We start from the raw sequence: 18,423 nt of genomic DNA, 5'->3' as shown, positions 1-18,423 counted from the left end.
CAAAAAAAGACAGAGTAGGATGTCAAGACCCCCGCCAGCAGGACATACCCCCTGAACTCTTCCCACTGTCCCACATTGCCACCCTGTCCAACCATGAACTGCCTCTGCTCCATCCTTCCACAGGCAAAAGGACAATGCACCTGTGAGACTGAGAACTGGACTCTGCCTTGGACATTACTCCACCCCCACCCATCACCCTTATAATCACATGTACCAATATCTAGCACTGTAAATAAATCACATATTGCACACAAATCAGTTTGGAATCATGATGTATTATTAGCAAATGTATTACATATTACTGTTCAATATCTGTTCTGTCAATTAGTGATGACAACATACCAATGTCAATACGCTGTAGTTCATGGGCAAACCAAGCAGAAGTCAGGCACTGAGTCATACAGCACTGAGAAGGGAAGGGAAAAATAAAAATTACCCAAATAGCTCTGGTGGGAACTACAGAAAGTACAGATGCAGGAGGCTATAAGCAATTGTGAAATGGCGTGGGTGATTCTTACCTGGGTGTTACTGGAAATACTGTTGTATCACTCTGTCCCTATTGTCTGTGTCGTCCTCCGAGTCTTCCTCCTCTTCACTCTCCACAGGCTCCACGGCTTCTACAACACCACCATCTGGACCATCCTCCTGCAGGAAAGGCACCTGGCGTCGCAAAGCCAGGTTGTGAAGCATACAGCACGCCACGATGATATGGCACACCTTCTTTGGTGAGTACATTAGGGATCCACCGGTCATATGCAGGCACCTAAACCTGGCCTTCAGGAGGCCAAAGGTTCGCTCAATCACCCTCCTAGTACGCCCATGGGCCTCATTGTAGCGTTCCTCTGCCCTTGTCCGGGGATTCCTCACTGGGGTCAGTGGCCACGGCAGGTTGGGGTAACCAGAGTCACCTATTAGCCACACACGTTGTCTCTGTAGCTGCTCCATCACATAGGGGATGCTGCTATTTCGCATCACATACGTGTCATGCACTGACCCTGGGAACTTGGCATTTACATGGGAGATGTACTGGTCAGCCAAACAGACCACCTGGACATTCATCGAATGATAACTTTTTCTGTTTCGGTACACCTGCTCATCGTCTTTTGGGGGTACCAAAGCCACATGGGTCCCATCTATGGCACCAATGATGTTGGGGATATGTCCAAGGGCATAGAAATCACCCTTCACTGTAGGCAAGTCACCCTCCTCTGGGAAAATGATGTAGCTCTGCATGAGTTTCATCAGGGCAGACAACACTCTGCTCAAAATCTTAGAAAACATAGGCTGAGACATTCCAGATGACATGGCCACTGTGGTCTGGAATGACCCACTTGCCAAAAAATGGAGGACTGACAAAACCTGCACCAGAGGGGGAATCCCTGTGGGTTGGCGGATGGGGGACATCAGGGCTGGCTCCAGCTGGGAACAAAGTTCATGGATAGTGGCACGGTCAAGTCTGTATCGAAGTATTATATGGCGTTCTTCCATTGTCGACAGGTCCACCAGCGGTCGGTACGCGCGAGGATTCCTCCTTCTCATCGCAAGTCCCAGCGGACGGTACCTAGGAAGGACAACATGGAGCACAGAGTCAGCCAAACCACAGGTACGTACAGACAGCTTGCACAGTTAAAGAATGGCAATGGGTTGAAAGGCGTGTATGTGTGGCAATGCAAGGCCTAGGCCTGTGTGTCGCAGTCAAAATTAAGCCATGTAGGCCCTTGAAATGGCGGCTGCCTGACCTGTGAAGTGGGACAATGGGATGTGAGGTCAATGCGCTGGCGGGGCACACCGTGGCGGTAGGCGGTCGAAGACCGCAGCGCAAAGCCGCATTGGTTAACATTGAAGCCTATGGGTTTCAGGAGCCAATGACGAAGTGCGCCGGCGGTCGCGTTACGCACCGCCGCGGGCGTGACCGCCATTTTCTATCTGCTTAATCACTCGAGACCTGATCATCCACAGGAGAGGACCTATACTGCAAGTGCTGCTGTGACCTCGGTCTGGAAGATACAATGGCTGCTGCGACTGGGGAAAGGGCCCCTGCCTTCACGTCTGAAGAGTTGGAGAAGCTCGTGGATGGGGTCCTCCCCCAGTATGCGCTACTCTACGGTCCTCCAGACCAACAAGTGAGTACACCGGGTGCACATGGAATGGGCTATGCCTGTGTGGATTGGTGTGGATGTAAGTTGGTGGGGTGGGGGGCGAATGAGGAGTGCAACGCCCGACAGATGAGAGCATGTGCCATATGGCAAAGTTGGTGGGGGGGGCCAATTACATCTAACATGCAGGTCATTGATGATTTCCTCCTTTCCACCCTGTACATGTCAAATAGGTCAGCGCCCATCAGAAGATCGAGATTTGGCATGCCATCGCCAAGGAAGTCCGGAACTTGGGGGTCCACAACAGACGGGGCACCCACTGCCACAAGAGGTGGGAGGACATCCGCCGCGGAACAAGGAAGACCGCAGAAACACTGCTGGGGATGGCCTCCCAACCTAGGAGGGGTGCCAGTCGCACCATGACCCCCCTGATGTCCCAGATCCTGGCTGTGGCCTACCCTGAATTGGATGGGCGCTTTAAGACATCACAGCAGACACAAGGGGGTGAGTATCAGCACATTCTCCTATCTTTCTGCGCAGTGGAGGTGTCTGGGTGGGGGAGGAGGGCTGTGGGTGACATTAGGCCAGGGCGCTTTCTATAGTGTAGTCCTCTCCCTTAGGCATGGCCCTGTGCCCCCGGCCCCCACCTCGGTAGGGTGACAAGTACAGCCATTGAAGGTCCAGCATCTCCCATGTGCGCGTTTGACGTCTCTTGGCCTGTTGTCTTAGTCAGTAGTACTGAGTAGTGTACCCCGAATGCGCGGCTTAGTGCATTAGGCACCTGTGTCTGTCCTCTCCGCCAACGGTGTTGACATTGCATGCACTCAACCTGGTCTTCTTTTTTCTCCCCCAACCCTTTCTCTTCATCTTCTTGTGCATGTGTGCATTAGCATCATCAGGCGGAGGAGATTTGGCATCGGAGCACGAGGGAGCTGCAGGACACAAGGCCCCGGTGGGCCCAGGAACAGACACCGAGGGCACCAGTGATCCGGAGGGCGAGGGGAGCACCACGACGGGGACCGCTGGTCAGAGCAGCGAAAGCGACACGTCCTCGGATGGGAGCTCCCTAGGGGTGGCGGCAACATCCGTGCCCCCCGCCTCTACAGGTACAGCCGCCACCCAGCGCACCAGCCCCGCCCTCCCAGCAGCCCCTCAGTCTTCGCTCCGTGCCGGTTCGCCCAGGAAGGCGCGCGTCTCCTTCGCCCCAGGCACCTCAGCCCCTGCCCCTGTTGCCCCTGCTGCCCTCAGTGCGGAGCTCATTGACCTGGTAAGGACGCTCATTGTTGGGCAGACGACCCTTTTGAATGCCATCCAGGGTGTGCAAAGGGAGGTGCAACAGAGCAATGCGTACCTGGAGGGCATTCATTCGGGTCAGGCTGCCCATCAACGAGCGTTCACTGCTCTGGCCTCAGCACTGACGGCAGCCATTGTCCCTGTTTCAAGCCTCCCTCTTCTTACTGCCTCCAGCCTTTCTCTGTCTCCTGTTCCTCAGCCTATCCCATCCACACCATCAGACCAGCCTGCACACACCTCAACACCCAAGAGCAGCTCATCCAAACACAAGCACCACAGATCCCACAAACACTCAACCAAGCAACACCCAGATGCAGACATGCCAACAGCCACTGCCACCCCTGTGTCCCCCTCCTCCTCGTCTCCCTCCTCCCTCCCTGTGACGTCTACACTCACACCTGCATGCACCCCAACATCAGCCAGTGCTTCCATCACCACCTCACCCTCCAGTACAGTCCACACTCGTGCAGTCACCACCCCCACTGCCATTTACACGTCCCCTGTGTCCTCTCCCACTGTGTCTGTCACCCCCTCTTCCAAGACACACAAACGCAGGCAGCCACCCACCCAACAGCCATCCACCTCACGACAGCCTACAGCACCAGCACCTTCACCCAATGACAGCACACCTGACTCTCCTACAACCACCACCTCTACCTCCACTTCCATCTCCACTTCTCCTACCCTTTACCTTGGACCTAAAAAACTTTTCATGGCTAACCTTGACCTCTTTCCCCCCGATGAGCTCCCCCATCCATCTTCAAAGAGTCCCAAGAGCACCGCAGCCACCACCAGCCCAGCTTCGGGTGTCACTGTTGTGCATGGGTACTGGAGCCCACCCTTTGCCAGCAGTGACACATCGATCAGCAGCAAGGACACGTCCAGCCCCCCCCCGGCAAGAGGACCCGCAAAAACAAGGGCCGCCGTGCGAGGACCGACAGGGCTGCCCCCAAGGAGCAATGTGCGGCCACTTCACCACCCACACCATCTAGGGGAGGCAAGGGCCCGAGAGCCCCATCAAAGGAGCGGAAGGGCAGCAGGAGCGCGGAGAAGGTGGACCCCACATGCCACATCCCAGCTGGGAAGGAGGACACTAAGGAGGCCAGGAGTCCGTCCCCGAAGGGTCCAGAAACGTCACGGTCCGAGGGCGACTGAGCAGGGAGTCCAGGCCAGGTCTGGCTCCCTTGACCTGCTGGATGAGCACCGCTGAACAGGGCCCCGCCGTGCAGAAGAGCACCGCTGAACAGGGCCCCGCCGTGCAGAAGAGCACCGCTGAACAGGGCCCCGCCGTGCAGAAGAGCACCGCTGAACAGGGCCCGCCGTGGAGAAGAGCACCGCTGAACAGGGCCCGCCGTGGAGAAGAGCACCGCTCCGCTGGGCCCTTCATCTCAAGCACCGCTCCGCTGGGCACCGCCGTCTCAAGCACCGCTCCGCTGGGCACCGCCGTCTCAAGCACCGCTCCGCTGGGCCCTTCATCTCAAGCACCGCTCCGCTGGGCACCGCCGTCTCAAGCACCGCTCCGCTGGGCCCTTCATCTCAAGCACCGCTCCGCTGGGCACCGCCGTCTCAAGCACCGCTCCGCTGGGCCCTTCATCTCAAGCACCGCTCCGCTGGGCACCGCCGTCTCAAGCACCGCTCCGCTGGGCACCGCCGTCTCAAGCACCGCTCCGCTGGGCCCTTCATCTCAAGCACCGCTCCGCTGGGCACCGCCGTCTCAAGCACCACTCCGCTGGGCACCGCCGTCTCAAGCACCACTCCGCTGGGCCCTTCATCTCAAGCACCGCTCCGCTGGGCACCGCCGTCTCAAGCACCGCTCCGCTGGGCACCGCCGTCTCAAGCACCGCTCCGCTGGGCCCTTCATCTCAAGCACCGCTCCGCTGGGCCCTTCATCTCAAGCACCGCTCCGCTGGGCCCTTCATCTCAAGCACCGCTCCGCTGGGCCCTTCATCTCAAGCACCGCTCCGCTGGGCCCTTCATCTCAAGCACCGCTCCGCTGGGCCCTTCATCTCAAGCACCGCTCCGCTGGGCCCTTCATCTCAAGCACCGCTCCGCTGGGCCCTTCATCTCAAGCACCGCTCCGCTGGGCCCTTCATCTCAAGCACCGCTCCGCTGGGCCCTTCATCTCAAGCACCGCTCCGCTGGGCCCTTCATCTCAAGCACCGCTCTGCTGGGCCCTTCATCTCAAGCACCGCTCCGCTGGGCACCGCCGTCTCAATCACTGTTTATGGTTCACTGTGCCCACCATGCCTCCTCCTTGACCAGTGGAGACTGTCATCCACCTGATGGACTGTGGCTTTGCACTCCCCAGGATGGTCCAGTGGGCAGCCCACCCACTGTAGAGACATTGAGAGACTGTGGCTTTGCACTCCCCAGGATGGTCCAGTGGGCAGCCCACCCACTGTAGAGACATTGAGAGACTGTGGCTTTGCACTCCCCAGGATGGTCCAGTGGGCATGGTGGCTCCTCGTGGATCTGGCATCGTGGACTCATGTGGCTGTGGTGCCCCCCCTTCCCTTCCCCCTGAGGTGCCTGTAGTTTTTACATCTGATGCCCCTGCAGTGTTCTCTCCAAAGGACTCAGGTCTCCTGTGTGGGCTTTGCCCTTGTTTCTCAAAACTTTGGCCCACGGACATGATGAATTCGTAGGATGTGCAGGACTTGTTACTTCAGTTATACACTGATGTGTATGTCATTTGTTTTCTTGTGAATATCTTTCATGGTTGTACGATATTTTTCTGGAGCTTTTTGGTACATAAATATTTATTCCAAATTTGATTATGTCCTAGCATTTTTTTGGGGTGTTTGGATGGTGTCACTGTGACTTGTTGCTCTGCATTGGTGTGTACATAGTTGGGGGACCAGGGGTCGCATATGTGTGTGCCCGTAACCTTTCGTCCTCCCCCCTCCCGTGTGTCGTAGGTGCAGTACACACCGTTGTCGTCTGCGCCGGACTTCGTACTCGTGGTAGATGAGAAGGTAGACGAGAGCAGGTAGGATGTTTAATTCGGGTTCCATGCTGTCCTCCTTCCTCCTGGAGTGCGTAGTGGTGAGCGTTTTCCCGTTCGTAGTCTGTTTCCGCCGTTTTTTATCGGCGGTGCACCCGCCCCGGAAAAGGTGGCGGATTGGTGAGTTGTGATGGTGTGGGCGGTACATTGTCTGCCGCCTGGCTGTTGGCGGTGACCGCCGCGCTGTTTGTTTGTACCGCCGTGGCGGGCGGAGTGTTAAAGTGGCTGTCTGTGTTGGCGGTTCCCGCCAGGGTCAGAATTCCATATTTTTTACCGCCAGCCTGTTGGCGGGTTGGCCGCCGCTTTAACACCGACCGCCAGGGTTAGAATCACCCCCAAAATCTGTAACAGTTCAGCTCAAACTGTCAGATGATTTGCCTGTTCACCCTGTGTTTCACGTTTCCCTCCTCAAATGGTCCAACTTTGGCCTGTTCTGCCTCGACCACCTATAACCCAGGATGGTCACTCAGTTTGATATTTGAAGGATTTTCGATTCATGACTTGTAAATGGGTGTCTGTTTTGCATAGAAAAAGTTTGGTTCAAAGGAAAATGCTTGGGTACAAGCTGGTAATGTTCATGTACCTCGCTTGGTTTGTTAATTTCATGCCTGACACCCTGACAAACCATGCCCGGTAGGTTGCTCTTTGCTGGGGGATGGGGAGCCCCAAGTACTTCATGCGGGGCACAAGTCGGGTACACGTAGGTGGACTGTGTCAACCCACTATATTCACAGGGTGGACACCATCCACACTGTAAAGAACGTGGGCCCCAGTAAAATGTAGTGAATTCGTCCTGGTGTAGCAGGACACTAAGTAGCGCCTGCACACACCTTAAGCAGCACCTGCACGTTGTATGCTTTAATTCGTTCTGAGCTGCAATGTGCAAGATTGGGAGAGGGCTTTCTTATTTTAAAATTCCTGGTGGTCCAGGACAAAGGCTGAAATTAAGGGGCCATCGGGCCTCCTTTTATTAGCAGGAAGCTGTCTGGATCCTGAGACCTAGCTGCAATGGGGGGGGAAAAGCATAGTTTGTTAACACTTCACAGGTACTTAAGAGCGGCCTGCTTTTCACTTTGTTGAGTCCTTGCATATAAGAGGTATGCATACGCTGTAAGAATGTCTGATGTGTTGGTCTGTCCCAGTATTTACACAGGTAACAATGTAAATACCACTATTGCGCTTTATTTAATTTATAATACTACTCATCCCAATGGAGAGTGTCCAAGCGCTTTACATATGTAAACATTATACACTGATAACAAATTATACGTTTGTAAATCAATGTACAGGATGTGTTACATAATACAATGGGGGTTACAAGGTGTAGGAGTCACATGTCCTTCATAGCTAACGTTGCTATATTAGAAGGATTACAATTTGTGAACTGCAAGTTACAAAAGGATCTGTGTTAAAAGCAGTAACCCACTTGCTTACCTACGTAAAATAAAAATCTCATCCGCATATTTCAGGATGTGCTTTGCAGGAGACATTAACCGTCAATGCTGCTTTGATTCAAATCTGGGACTAGGCAAAGCACAGATCTCTCCAGCAAAATCGTTAACCTCCACAGCAGGGGTCTCCAACCAGTCGATCACGAGCTACCAGTAGTTCCCACACCCCTTCAGTGTAGCTCCCAGCTTGGAGTTCATTGTTAAATGAGCACCGGGTTACATTTTTCTTTTCACTGTTAAGGGAAGGTTATGTTTATTTTACATTATCATCACCAGACTGCAGATAGGACCTGATAAGGCACAGTGGTGGAGTCAGATTTACAACCCAGGCCACAAAGGTGAAGAACTGAAGACCTAAGTTATTCAACTCTTAAATAAAAGTCCTTGCAAAGTCGGTATTGTAAATGAAAACAAAGTGAGGTTTCTCAATGCTTTTAAATCAGAGAAATTTAAAATTAAAGGTTACCTTATAATTATGTTAACTTTTCATTTTAATTTTCTCAAATTATTTTTCAAAGTGCAACAAGCAGTTGGCCTCTTGCTCCCAGTGGCCAGTAGAACACTGTGCAATATTTATAACTGAAAAATACAATAATTTTTCAAATGGGAGAAATTTAAAGTGTAGAAAATTTTTCCACATTAGGAACATTTTTACATTTTACATTTCTCCCATTTAAAAACATGGCTGTATGTTTGTGTTATACTTGTAACTGTGCCACATATTGGGAAAGGTATGCCCTGTGCCACAAGTGCAGATGACACCAGCTCTCAGTTACCCATACACATATATCCCATTCATATGCACACCGTTAAATACATCCCCGAATACCACGCTCTCATTGACACTTGGCAGCCCTGTCATACTGCCCCTAGTCAAAGTATTTTGTTCAAACCATATTATCTGGATCTATGAACATTAGGCTTAAAGTCAAGGAAGTTTGGTGGGGCGGTGTTTGGAAATAATGCGCAAGTTATTTAGCTTTCGGTAACTCACAATGATTTTCACTGATCAGAAGTAGCTCTCCCTACAGAAAAGGATGGAGGCCCCTGCTCCAGAGGTCTCTTACCACTATTATTATTCCTTGAGATTTACTGGGCACACAAAGATCTAAAGATCTCTGCAGTAGGTGCCTTAATTGCCTAAGATATTTTAAAATGCAGACTTTGCAACCAATTAGCAGAACTGATTTACTGTCACATTTCTCCTTTTTGCCAATTTCTTTGTGGCAGAGCTTTTAAAAGAATAAATTAATAAATTGAGGTCCAGATTTTGTGTAACTTTTGGACATGGCCCCAATGCAAAATCTCACTTGCTAAATCTTGCAACGCACTCAAATATAGTGGTGGCAGAACTGCTAAGCATATGTCTGAGGTGTTAAGGTCTGATGTCACTTCTTGTTAGGTCGTGAGTTGTGATGCCAGGTGTGATGTCACGCACCGTGATGTCATGCACCATGGTGTCACTTGCGTACTGCCTAACTTGGTTAGTCCACACCCCCCCCCCCCCCACTTTTTTTTTTTTTTTTTAGGACTTGTGCCTTGACTCCAAGGCTACCCTCTCCCAGGAAGCCTAAACCATCGACTCTCCTGTTTTGCTGCTATACAAGCTTTTAGTTTGCACTGGTAGAAATCACGTCTATTTAGGGTAGGAACATTTCCACTGTGACCCACTAGAATGTACCATCATGCACTTTGGGTCCGTTGTACTTGTTATTGTTGTCAATTACCATTTGAACCTGCCACTGCTAGGCCTAATGTCTGTTATGTAACATGATTTCACCCTGGTTTGTTGGAATTTGCAACGCTTCCACATGGGACATGTGCCTTTTTGGAACACTCTTGGCTTCCTGCATAACTCCCCCTTCAGAAATTGCATGGGAGCTTGGCCTTGTACCCTGTGTCTCATTCCTGTCCTGCATATGCAATGTCCCTGCACTCACCTCTCAAGTCGCCCGGATCTTCATGCATTCCAGTCCAGCAAAACTTCACCCCTGCACTCATCTCCTGAGTCGCCAGGGCCTTCAACACTCCAGCCCTGCACCAATCTCGTTCCTGTGTTCGACTTCCGAGTCACCCGGAAAACCCAGCATTCTAGACTACCAAGCCTTTCTCACGATTCCGTGACCTGACCTCTGCAACGCTTCTGATGTCTCTCTTCTTGAGCTAAAATTCAGCGTCCTCTTGAGCTTTTTGCACCGAGGTGCTTTCCATCTACGAACTCTTGTAAAAGCACTGGACAAAGGATAAGTGCTTCTCCTTCAGGTTGGTGAGCACTAATCTTTCATAGTAGCCGAATAGGCCTGTGTTTCAACTTCAAAGACTACAGACTTGTCTCCTGTTCCATCTTTGTGATATTTTCACCAGCGCTCTTTGCTTAGCGTTCCCTGCATATCACCTAGGCGCATGATCTGCTTGGCTGTTGGACTTGAGACTTAGGCCCTCATTTTAAGTCCCGCGGTCAGGTCACCGCCAGTACGCTGACCTTCCTGCATCCCCTATTATGAGTTTCCCACTGGCCCAGCAGGAAACAGCCCACAACATTGCTGCCGGCTCAGTTATTATCCGGTATCAATGTTGTGGGCCGTAGGGAGCAACAGCACCGGACGTGCTTTTCACGGTCTGTATAGCCTTAATCTTGTATATAGCCTATGCATAGTGTAGGCTTGTTTCTTATATATCTTGGGAGTGCCCTTGACTCCAACCATGTACCTAGTATAGCCTTGTTTCTAGTATACCCTGGGAGTGCCAGTAACTTCAAACCTATGTATGGAGTGTAAACTTGGGAGTTCCAGTAACTCCAAAACCATGTACCGGGTACAACCTTGTTTCTTGCAAATCTTGTTAGTGTCCTGAGGGACCTACTGATGAAGAGGCAGTACCTCTGACAGTGTCATTGCTAAGGACCACAAGCTCCAGGACTGAACTACCAATGATGGGGGTACGGCATAAGTAAAAGCTCCACTTACACATCAAGACTGTCAACATGGCACAGTCAGCAATCCAACCTACGATCAGCAAAACAGTGTCATTAAGGACTGAGCAACCAACTGATTCCACCCCACCTCCACCTCCGTACCAGCAGGAAGAACAATACACACCTGCAGTCCGTAATACTGTTGCAGCGTGCGGCGCACTGCTCCACAGAGACAAACACCTTGTCATCTAGGGCTGCTATGCTATTGTCAAGGTGTCCCAGCATCATTGCCTTTGATCTCTGGAAATCATTCAGAGAACTTCGCTGGCCTAGAGGCAAAGCAAATATACAAATTAATTGTAGAAAGAATTAGACATTTTAAATCAGTAAAAACATATGAATCATGTTTGGTGGTCTGAATATTCATTTCTACAAGACCTGGTAAACTGACTAGAGGGAATGGAAAAACAACAAGCTTAGTGTTACCTTATTTAATACCATTTTTCCCGCAGCTCATTCCTGCCAAAATCCCTCCCCGGCATGCAAGGCATACTAACAAAAATTGTGCATAACAGTGGATCTGGCATGTTTCAAAAAGAAGATCACAAAGTTGATAGTTTCAGAGATGGCTCTCACAGAGGTGGGAAGGACTCTATAGCCATTACATTACTCTGTATGCTCCAATGACGCCCAAAATTATTTTTATGCTATCAGAGAAAGTATGTGGACCTGAAAAGTACCACCACAGCATTGCCCATCTAATGTACAAAAAGAAATCATACCAATCATGCAGGCAGATATAAGGCATAAATCAATCCCAATCACTAGGGAATATCTTCGTCCATCTTGGACAACACTTTGAATGCAAAAAGTGAGAAATGTAATATGTTTAGATGAATGCATGTCTTTGTGCGTGTGGGGTGGTGGTGTGAGGGCTGCTGAAATGTGAGAAAAGAGTGCCCAATTCTTTTTTTTTTTTTTAAACAAATATTTAAAAATGTTATGCGCCGGGAAAGTGGATGTTCTACTGCACATCGACACCAACAATATTGGGGTACAAGACTATCTATGACAGACTATCAAGGGATAAAACGTTGAAAGGTATGTATAGATTCACAGGTCCACATCCAAGTACCTTGAATATATATGTACCACATAGGTACATATATGTGGAATGAGGTATAGAAAATCTAGATTTACTTTCATGTTGACATTTATTTTGGGGAATATTCTGTCCAACTGATACTGTGAGTTCTATATACTCGGTGTACACAAAGGAAAGCATTTTCGAATCAGTTATGAAATGCTAGTTTGTAGTCCAAATAATCCCAGTGACCATCAAATAACAATGTATGTTATATTCTTTTTACATTAATTTCTTAAGTGAGTGGAATAGATTTTAAAGTATGTTGATGAAGTATGTGGAAAAGCCTGGGTAGGACCATAGGGAAACATTTTTAATAAAAAAGAATTCTCATCACCAATAATAAAATAAAACCTATGCCACCGGGCATCAGCCTGAAATGGGTAAGGTACAGTGAAGTAGCCATGTATGAAACAAATTGGGGTGATGAATATTACCAGGCAAAGCATTAAATTAAGGTCATGGAATATAAATGGCCTCCAGTTTGGAGATAGGCAATAGGTGATCTTGCAGGAGATAATACATCTAATCTTAGAGCAGATGTGGTGGTGCTGCGGGAGTCACTTGTCAGCCACTGAAATGAGAGAGCTTGTGTCAAAACAGTAGTGGAATCAGGAGGCTTTTTTTTTTAAACCACTCAGAGGTGTAATGAAAGGTCCACAAACCCAGAGTTGCAGGTGATACGATCGGAGGTGGACTACAATGGAAAATGATTAACAGTAGGAATGTTTTGGAGGGGTTAAATTTGTCTGTGTAGGTTACTAGTTCCTGAACCTTGATGAACCGAGACCTTTTATTAATTAGCAGAATACAAACGTCCTATTATATGGAGGAGAAATTTCTATATTTTTAAATGGGAATTAAGAGTGATGTCTGCTCCCCAAAAATGACAAGTAGTTTGAGGTCTATGTTGGGAGATTTAGAACGGAGATGTTTGGATGGAGAAAATGGGTGATCATAGGGCATTTTTTTTTTTTTTTACAGCTCTATATATGGTACAGCTCTAGGTTACATCATTGGTTCATTGATTACAGATGCACGGAGAAAGCTCGACATATTAGATACATTTGTACTGCATTGTCAGATCATAGAATAGTGTGGTTGGAAATGGTAGGAGAAGACTATGAGGTGACGACCGATTTAGGCTGTGGACACTGGAAAGAAGGTATCCAATATACCAGAATTCATACAAGCTTTACAGGTTGATACAAAGGAATATTTTTAAATCAATAGGAGCAGCTGTGAGGGGAGGATGGTATGGGAGGCTTACAAGGTTTGAGAGAAGTGTGATGATGAGATGGGTGAAAGATCAGAGAAGTGAAGAAAGAAAGTTGGAGGTGTCCTTGTAGGAAGAAATTCAGCGATTAGACAGTCTGATCAGTAATCCGGTTAAAAGTAGTCAACATGAATATCTTTTATAAAAAATAAAAAAAAACTAGCATCGCGCAGACAGGAGTATTTTGGAAGAACAGCAGCAAGAGAGCTGGGAAGATTAAGCAGTTTAATGACAGGGAGAGGACTGGCAAATTCTTACCATGGTGTGTGAAAACTCAGGCTACCCACATCAAAAGCATCTTAGTAGACTCTAATCAATCAAGTTGGAGAGCAACAAGATCTAAAAACAGCAGGCAGAAATGATAGAAGCCTTTTAGAAAATGTATTGGATCTCTTTAAGGATGACTTACTGTCTAACCAACGGAGTATTGGAGAATGTATTGGGTGAACATATTTGTCATGTCTTTCAGATGAAATCAGGGCAAAGTTAGTGCAGGAGATAACCGAGGTAGAGGTTATGGGTGCCATCAATGGCATTAGTGATGGGAAGGCGGCAGGACTAGATGGGATACTGGAGGGAACTTTATAAAGCCATAAGTGAGGAAATTAGCCCCATCCTAAAAACACTATTCAATGGCATACTGCTATCAAGGCAATCCGCTCCTTAGTCCTGGTATAACGCAAATATCTAAAAAATCTTGAAACCTAATAAAAACCCAAGAAAGTGTGAATCGTACCGCTCTATCTCACTAAATATATATATTATAAGATCCTGGCGGGAATTCTGGCAAATAGGCCAGGGTAGGTGTTTAAGTTACCCACAAGGACCAGCAAGGCTTTATAACTGGGTGCCAAATGCACAATTTTTCCCGTTTGTTAATAGGTGCTATTGATTTGGCACCAACCATCAACCTCCCCTTTGTAGTACTTACTTTTGACACAGCCAAGGCATTGAACCGGGTCCATTAGGCTTATTTTTGGCTTTGACTAGAGAGATTTGGCATATCTAAACTATATGTGGAGACTTTAAGATTACTATACTCCAAGACCTCAGCTAGGATACTTGTTAATGAAGTCTTGACAGATTTCTGCCATGGAAATAGAAGCAAAAAGAACAGAAATACACTGAATGCTGAACAGTACAAACATTCCTGCAAATCAGCCTTGACCCTGCTCCCTGTGGGAACAGGCCAGCCAGAACTGCCAGGCCAACTCCTCCATTGACTGGAAACAAGCAGCCTGGGACTGATTTTGGGGCATCACCCAGGCTAGCTTGAATCCAGTGGACGCACGTCTGGGCATACCCTTCCCACTCAGGGTGACAAAGGCAAAAAGAACAGATAATGGACAGAATGCTGATCAATGCAAACATTCACCCCCAGTCAAAAAGATCTGGGTTTAATCCATTGTTTTTTTTGCCTACCCCACCACCCCAGTTTGGACCCAGCCATATACAAATCTGTCTTGACCCTGCTACCCGTGCTTGATTCCACTGGTTATTGCTATAAGTTTAGGGACCCTAAATATTACAAAAAGATGCAGCCAAATTCTCTAGTATCGACCACATCAAATCTTTACCTGCATCTTTTTTTTACGGCTTAAGCTTCAGAAAATATGGTTAATGTCTTATTCTTCTTTTTATGCACCATTTTTTGGGAATCACCCGGCACCCCAGAACACTTATGTGACAGTTTATGCTCGTTGTTGCATGCTGCTGGGGCACATAAATGGGGTGACCTGCTGGATAGCGGCATTTTACAATTTTGGGTGGAGCTCGATGCTATGGCGTGTGGGAATTTACCAAAATTGAAATACCTGATAGCCTCATAAGCTGCACATAAGGATGAACTGCAAACCCCAGGGGACATTAAAGCTAGCCCACATCTCCCGGGGATCAAGAAAAAAGTTGCGAATTGGTATGAATTGATGTGTGATGCAGAGATCTTTGCCGAACAACCATTTAGAAACATTATGGCAAGTATCCTTTTGCACTTTATATAATGTGGTCTGTTCTCTTGAGCTAAAAAGAAATCATCTGTATACATTAAACATGGCTTATTGGACTCTGGATAAGCGGTCGAATATCTCTGTTATGCCTGAAAGATACTAAGAAGTGCGTTCTGGTAATGGGCGAATGATCTCCACATGTTTCTATAATGCCCTAGATTGGAAGTATTCTGGGGGAGGGGTACAAGATCAGCTATATCGGAAATGATCGACAAAGATATTGAGGTAAGCGCCCACCTGGGATAACTCAAGGGATGGAGGAAAAACAAGGTACCCGGGAGGAGAAGGAACCATTTAAAAAAAAAATATATATATATATAAGAATAGCAACGCATGTTATTTGTTTAAAAAAATAAATAAAAATAATTATTAAAAAAACTTCAATTCCCTTAAGCTAGAAGGCTGGTTGTCGGCGCTTTGCAAAGCCCCAAATCCTGCATGAAAAGAAGTGGCACATTTCCACACCTTGGGTATTATGGATGATTGGGTCATGTGGGTTTGATCAGGAGGTCTTATAAAAAAAAATATTTAAAAAAATAAAGACTATACAAATAATATAAGTTCTTTTCACATTTCATAATTGAGTGGAATAGATTTTAACATATTTTGATGAAGAATGTTGAAAAGCCAAACGTAATTCACAACTTTAGGGTTGGCACAGAGGACATTTCACTCTCAATACACATCTGAGAAATGTTTTGTCCTTGAGGAGAGATGGGAATACGTGTTTCTGTACCCATTCCTGTGGTACCTAAGAATTCAGACTGCCACTGACATACGCAGAACAACAAGACAAAGTAGCATGGGAATTCCTACTAACAATTTCCTTGACACAATGACCCATGTGCGACTTTTAGTAGGTGGTTTTGCATAGGATCTATTTGCTGTGTAAGTGGGATAAGTTTTCTTAGGGCCAGCTTGTGATTGAGGAGTTTTAGACTTAGAAAGTGCAGCATTCAAAACTATTATTCTCCCAAATATTTCCTCGCTGCAGCCTGGAGCTTTGTAACTCTTCTGGTACCTGAACAAATTCCTGTCCACCTTGGACTGGACTAGCTGATTCCACAGCCTAGCCTGGGGACGCAGAGTTAAATGGTCTGCTGCTTTTCCCTACCTGTGTGCTGGGGGAGACAAAATACCTGGAGATCATGTGTGGCTAGTAGCTCTGAGAACCCAAGATGACCTGGACACTGAAACAGAACACTCCTGTTTGAGTGCAAGTGTACCTTCCTCTGTGCGTTGTGTCCAAGAGAAGGGACAGCAGATGTGCGACTCTGCTGAAGCAGTCATGTGTTCAAGGACTGGTCATTTATAGACTAGCTTATAAAGTCCAAAACACTAAATGCTGCTATGTCTTGATCCACAATGCCAACTTCACTTGGTCCTAGAAGAACAAGAGATAGAGAATCTTGAAACTTGCAAAGTATTCCCACATGCGTGCTCAAGTAGCAGTAAATACGTGTTAAATGCTGCAATGACAACACAAAAAGTGTGCATGTATCTGAATAAATGACTTCTCACCTGCCCCATCAACCTATGTGAACATTCTGGATGGGTCATTGCTTTCCAAACAATCTTGGCAAGCAGAAGGCTTCTAATAAAAACATTTGATAAAAAAAGATGACTTATTAAATTTTACTTGTATGCTTTCAATTGAATTGGCTCATTAAGAAGGGGATTCATATTTCAATGAGACTCGATGTTTTGGACATTTTTATTTGCCAACATACCTAACTTTGGGGCCACTGTTCCTTTTTTGCTCCCCCCCCCCCCCAGGTGCTCAGTTATTCATTCTCTTTAATGTTTTATTAAATTGACGTGCAACGTAAATGCTTTCCTCTTTTACTGCACTGCAGATTATTTATTTGCCTTCCTATCACCCAGGAAACTTTCTAAGAAAAAGGACTTCGTGGCATGCCTGTTTGAATAGGTTTTTTAAAAAAAAAATAGTTATAGTAGAAGATGTGCACGCAAGTGGCTGTGTGCAAATTTGAAGAAAATACATATCCTCACAGCTTTGTCAGAGGAAAAAAGGGAAAGTGTACAAGAGAAACAAGTCAATTCAAATGAAAACCAAGTGGAACCTGGGGTATGGGCATGCCTGTTTGGATTCAGTTTAAGAACGCGGTTTTGAGAGTCTGATATTTGGGCAAGTCTTTTTTCCAGCCCCTTTGAGATGGGTTTCTAACAGCAATATTCACTGGTTGAGCTCCCATTATATTAGATGGTTTAAGCACTCAACGAAAAAGTCTGCGGGTGAACACTTTGGAAGGAAATGGAAGAGGCACTCATTACCAAGACTCCGGGGTAGCTGAAGGTTTCTTCCCCTGGTCAAACATGAGGATGGGGAGGAGTATCAAAGGCTGATCAGAATGTTTCAGGAATCCCGCCATACCATATTTCAGATTTATGGAAATATTTCATATTTAATCCTGAATGTACGGTGGTGTAATTAGTGTATTAGTTTAAACGGTGGACAGACCTACTTAAAGCAGATCCCATGTGTCCGAGGGAAGTCAATACAGCGATCAGAGGGGGACAAATCTGTGATCAGATCTGTTGCCCAGAGAAGAAGAGGGTTCTTCACTAGTTTGAACCCAGTCATGGGGAACCACGTGAAGGGGTGTCCAAGTTGGGTAACAAGTGTACATTGTGGGTGCTTTGATCAACTGGCAAATAATGTTTGGAGGTGGTTTTCAGGAAGACGTGCTAGTGCCTGGAAGAAGCAGAAATATTCCACAAGATTAGAACAGTATGTAGGCAAGTGTGGTTGACTATTTTTAAAAAGCTTTTACCGGTGTTATACCAACACAAGATAGCAAACAGCACACTGTGTACAGAAGTGCATTGTAGTGTCGGAAACCTTACAGGTGTGTTGGACTATTTATTAATGGTGCACCAAGCTCTTATATTTAGTAGGGCTTACGGACGAGGAAGCCCCTGCTAGGAACACCTATGCTGTTAGTAAGGGCCCCCAAATGGTTAGAAAGAGCATTTCCTCACAGCCTAGGCTTCCCACACACACGGCACAAGCAACTCACCCATTGGAGATTTTGCCCATAGAAATTCATTCTAAAAAAAATTAAAAAAAATAAAATACAAATAAAAACTTCACAATGGGCATTTCTTTAACCAATCCAAGTGTGCAGGGTGTGAGAGGGTTAGAATTAAGGCAGTGCTGAGAATGTCCCTCAAGAGAAGAGTGAACCACACAGGTTACAATTTGGTCCCCCTACCAA

General features: G+C 47.2%; 1 protein-coding gene across 4 annotated transcripts in view; it reads right to left on the bottom strand.

The window, feature by feature from the left end:
• The window catches only part of MST1 (macrophage stimulating 1), a 355,392-nt gene that overhangs the window by 263,837 nt on the left and 73,132 nt on the right, over positions 1 to 18,423 (bottom strand). For all 4 annotated transcript variants that reach the window (XM_069206862.1, XM_069206864.1, XM_069206865.1 and 1 more), the window contains one exon: positions 10,943 to 11,087. In XM_069206862.1, the coding sequence (XP_069062963.1) occupies positions 10,943 to 11,087 (145 nt within the window). The remainder of the gene's footprint in view (positions 1 to 10,942; positions 11,088 to 18,423) is intronic.

Source organism: Pleurodeles waltl, chromosome 9 (assembly GCF_031143425.1).
Source record: "Pleurodeles waltl isolate 20211129_DDA chromosome 9, aPleWal1.hap1.20221129, whole genome shotgun sequence".
Classification (NCBI taxonomy): domain Eukaryota; kingdom Metazoa; phylum Chordata; class Amphibia; order Caudata; family Salamandridae; genus Pleurodeles; species Pleurodeles waltl.
Note: the sequence above shows the minus strand (reverse complement) of the source record. Positions and strands in the feature narration are given on the sequence as shown.